Genomic DNA, 4,472 nt, shown 5'->3' with positions numbered 1-4,472 from the left:
ATATATATATATATAGATATATATATATATATATATATATATATATATATATATGTATATATATAAATATATATATATATATATATATATATATATATATATATATATATATATATATTTATATAAATGAAAAAAAGTGAAATCGAACCCTTAACTCACACATGAAAAACTATATCGCGACTAAACTAACTTGTCCTAAGTCTACACGTCACAAGAAGTAAAAAAAAAAATCACTACATCAACAACAACAACAACAAAAACAACGTGCCAACTATCAGCGCAATATGATAATAACAATAACCAACAATTAAGATGAAAAATTACTCACGGTTTGTGGTGTATGCACAGGGCGCAGTGTGTCATTATCAAAGCACTCAAAATGCGGTGTGTCCCGAGTAATCTCGACATCGCTGGATTTACTGAAACGGAGAAAATATAAAATATTAATAATATAATACTTTGGATATAATATAGACTGGATGGGAAAGTAGATTTCCAAATAGTGATATTGGATGAAAGTTTCGTGTGTAGAGAGTATTATTTGTTGTGTGACATTGTTTACATTCAATCATGCGATTGGTGTATATACGTTTTATGAATTTTGAAGGTTGATATTTTGCGAGGGTAAATATTATTTACTTGGTGATACGTGTAGGGTGAATTCTCTCTGTAGGATAATATATGAAAAGTTATATTTTCAGGTGAAAAGTTACTTTTTCATGTGAAAAGTGACATTTTCAATTGAAAAATGACATTTTCATGTGAAAGAGACATTTTTAGGTGAAAAAATTACATATTTTTCCTGGGGAGAAGTGACATAATTTTCAGGAGAAAAAGGACAATTTCCAGCTGAAAAGTGACATCAATTTCATGTGGAAAATGGCATAATTTTCAGGTGAAAAGTGACATAATTTTTCAGGTGAAAAGTGACATCATTTTTAGGTGGAAAATGACATAATTTTCAGGTGAAGAGAGACATCATTTCAGGTAAAAAGTGACATCATTTTCAGGAGAAAAATTACATAATTTTCAGGTGAAAAGTGACATAATTTCCAGAGGAAAATAGCATAATTTTCAGGTGAAAAGTGACATCAATTTCAGGTGAAAAGTGACATAATTTTCAGGTGGAAAATAACAATTTTCAGGTGAAAAGTGACATAAATTTCAGGTGAAAAGTGACATAATTTTCAGATGAAAAGTAACATCAATTTCAGGTGAAAAGTGGCATAATTTTCAGGTGGAAAATAACAATTATCAGGTGAAAAGTGACATCAATTTCAGGTGAAAAGTGGCATAATTTTCAGGTGGAAAATAACAATTATCAGGTGAAAAGTGACATCAATTTCAGGTGAAAAGTGGCATAATTTTCAGGTGGAAAATAACAATTATCAGGTGAAAAGTGACATCAATTTCAGGTGAAAAGTGACATAATTTTCAGGTGGAAAATAACATAATTTTCAGGTAAAAAATGCCACAATTGTCAGGTGAAAAGTGACATAATTTTCAGGTGGAAAATAACATAATTTTCAGGTGAAAAGTGACATCAATTTCAGGTGAAAAGTGACATAATTTTCAGGTGGAAAATAACAATTTTCAGGTGAAAAGTGACATCAATTTCAGGTGAAAAGTGACATAATTTTCAGGTGGAAAATAACATAATTTTCAGGTAAAAAATGCCACAATTGTCAGGTGAAAAGTGACAAAATTTTCAGGTGGAAAGTAACATAATTTTCAGGTAGAAAATGCCACAATTGTCAGGTGAAAAGTGACATAATTTTCAGGTGGAAAATAACATAATTTTCAGGTAGAAAATGCCACAATTGTCAGGTGAAAAGTGACATAATTTCCAGGTGAAAAGTGATATAATTTTCAGGTGAAAAGTGACATAATTTCCAGGTGAAAAGTGACATAATATTCAGGTGAAAAGTGACATAATTTTCAGGTGGAAAATAACAATTATCAGGTGAAAAGTGACATCAATTTCAGGTGAAAAGTGACATAATTTTCAGGTGGAAAATAACATAATTTTCAGGTAAAAAATGCCACAATTGTCAGGTGAAAAGTGACATAATTTTCAGGTGGAAAATAACATAATTTTCAGGTGAAAAGTGACATCAATTTCAGGTGAAAAGTGACATAATTTTCAGGTGGAAAATAACAATTTTCAGGTGAAAAGTGACATCAATTTCAGGTGAAAAGTGACATAATTTTCAGGTGGAAAATAACATAATTTTCAGGTAAAAAATGCCACAATTGTCAGGTGAAAAGTGACAAAATTTTCAGGTGGAAAGTAACATAATTTTCAGGTAGAAAATGCCACAATTGTCAGGTGAAAAGTGACATAATTTTCAGGTGGAAAATAACATAATTTTCAGGTAGAAAATGCCACAATTGTCAGGTGAAAAGTGACATAATTTCCAGGTGAAAAGTGATATAATTTTCAGGTGAAAAGTGACATAATTTCCAGGTGAAAAGTGACATAATATTCAGGTGAAAAGTGACATAATTTTCAGGTGGAAAATAACAATTATCAGGTGAAAAGTGACATCAATTTCAGGTGAAAAGTGACATAATTTTCAGGTGGAAAATAACATAATTTTCAGGTAAAAAATGCCACAATTGTCAGGTGAAAAGTGACATAATTTTCAGGTGGAAAATAACAATTTTCAGGTGAAAAGTGACTTCAATTTCAGGTGAAAAGTGACATAATTTTCAGGTGGAAAATAACATAATTTTCAGGTAAAAAATGCCACAATTGTCAGGTGAAAAGTGACATAATATTCAGGTGAAAAGTGACATAATTTTCAGGTGGAAAATGCCACAATTGTCAGGTGAAAAGTGACATAATTTTCAGGTGGAAAATAACATAATTTTCAGGTAGAAAATGCCACAATTGTCAGGTGAAAAGTGACATAATTTTCAGGTGGAAAATAACAAAATTTTCAGGTAGAAACTGCCACAATTGTCAGGTGAAAAGTGACATAATTTTCAGGTAGAAACTGCCACAATTGTCAGGTGAAAAGTGACATAATTTCCAGGTGAAAAGTGACATAATTTTCAGGTGGAAAGTGACATGATTTTCAGGTGAAAAGTGACATAATTTCCAGGTGAAAAGTGACATAATATTCAGGTGAAAAGTGACATAATTTTCAGGTGGAAAATAACAATTATCAGGTGAAAAGTGACATCAATTTCAGGTGAAAAGTGACATAATTTTCAGGTGGAAAATAACATAATTTTCAGGTAGAAAATGCCACAATTGTCAGGTGAAAAGTGACATAATTTTCAGGTGGAAAATAACATAATTTTCAGGTAGAAAATGCCACAATTGTCAGGTGAAAAGTGACATAATTTTCAGATGAAAAGTAACATCAATTTCAGGTGAAAAGTAACATAATTTTCAGGTGGAAAATAACATAATTTTCAGGTAGAAAATGCCACAATTGTCAGGTGAAAAGTGACATAATTTTCAGATGAAAAGTAACATCAATTTCAGGTGAAAAGTGACATAATTTTCAGGTGGAAAATAACATAATTTTCAGGTAGAAAATGCAACAATTGTCAGGTGAAAAGTGACATAATTTTCAGATGAAAAGTAACATCAATTTCAGGTGAAAAGTGGCATAATTTTCAGGTGGAAAATAACAATTATCAGGTGAAAAGTGACATCAATTTCAGGTGAAAAGTGACATAATTTTCAGGTGGAAAATAACATAATTTTCAGGTAGAAAATGCCACAATTGTCAGGTGAAAAGTGACATAATATTCAGGTGAAAAGTGACATAATTTTCAGGTGGAAAATAACATAATAGTCAGGTAGAAACTGCCACAATTGTCAGGTGAAAAGTGACATAATATTCAGGTGAAAAGTGACATAATTTTCAGGTGGAAAATAACAATTATCAGGTGAAAAGTGACATCAATTTCAGGTGAAAAGTGACATAATTTTCAGGTGGAAAATAACATAATTTTCAGGTAGAAAATGCCACAATTGTCAGGTGAAAAGTGACATAATATTCAGGTGAAAAGTGACATAATTTTCAGGTGGAAAATAACATAATAGTCAGCTAGAAACTGCCACAATTGTCAGGTGAAAAGTGACATAATTTTCAGGTGGAAACTAACATAATTTTCAGGTAGAAAATACCACAATTGTCAGGTGAAAAGTGACATAATTTTCAGGTGGAAAATAACATAATTTTCAGGTGAAAAGTGACATCAATTTCAGGTGAAAAGTGACATAATTTTCAGGTGGAAAATAACAATTATCAGGTGAAAAGTGACATCAATTTCAGGTGAAAAGTGACATAATTTTCAGGTGGAAAATAACAATTATCAGGTGAAAAGTGACATCAATTTCAGGTGAAAAGTGACATAATTTTCAGGTGGAAAATAACATAATTTTCAGGTAAAAAATGCCACAATTGTCAGGTGAAAAGTGACATAATTTTCAGGTGGAAAGTAATATAATT

The 4,472-nt window shown here is 30.8% G+C and overlaps 1 protein-coding gene across 1 annotated transcript in view; it reads right to left on the bottom strand.

The window, feature by feature from the left end:
* LOC137652111 (ergosterol biosynthetic protein 28 homolog) overlaps positions 1-414 on the bottom strand; it is a 17,416-nt gene extending 17,002 nt beyond the window's left edge. Inside the window, exon 1 of the mRNA XM_068385316.1 lies at positions 329-414. Within this exon, the coding sequence (XP_068241417.1) occupies positions 329-408 (80 nt within the window). The 5' untranslated portion in view covers positions 409-414. The remainder of the gene's footprint in view (positions 1-328) is intronic.
* Between the last annotated feature and the right edge of the window lie 4,058 nt (positions 415-4,472).

This window comes from Palaemon carinicauda, chromosome 13 (assembly GCF_036898095.1).
Source record: "Palaemon carinicauda isolate YSFRI2023 chromosome 13, ASM3689809v2, whole genome shotgun sequence".
Lineage (NCBI taxonomy): Eukaryota > Metazoa > Arthropoda > Malacostraca > Decapoda > Palaemonidae > Palaemon > Palaemon carinicauda.
The sequence above is the reverse complement of the archived record's forward strand: the minus strand, read 5'-3'. Positions and strand labels throughout refer to the sequence as shown.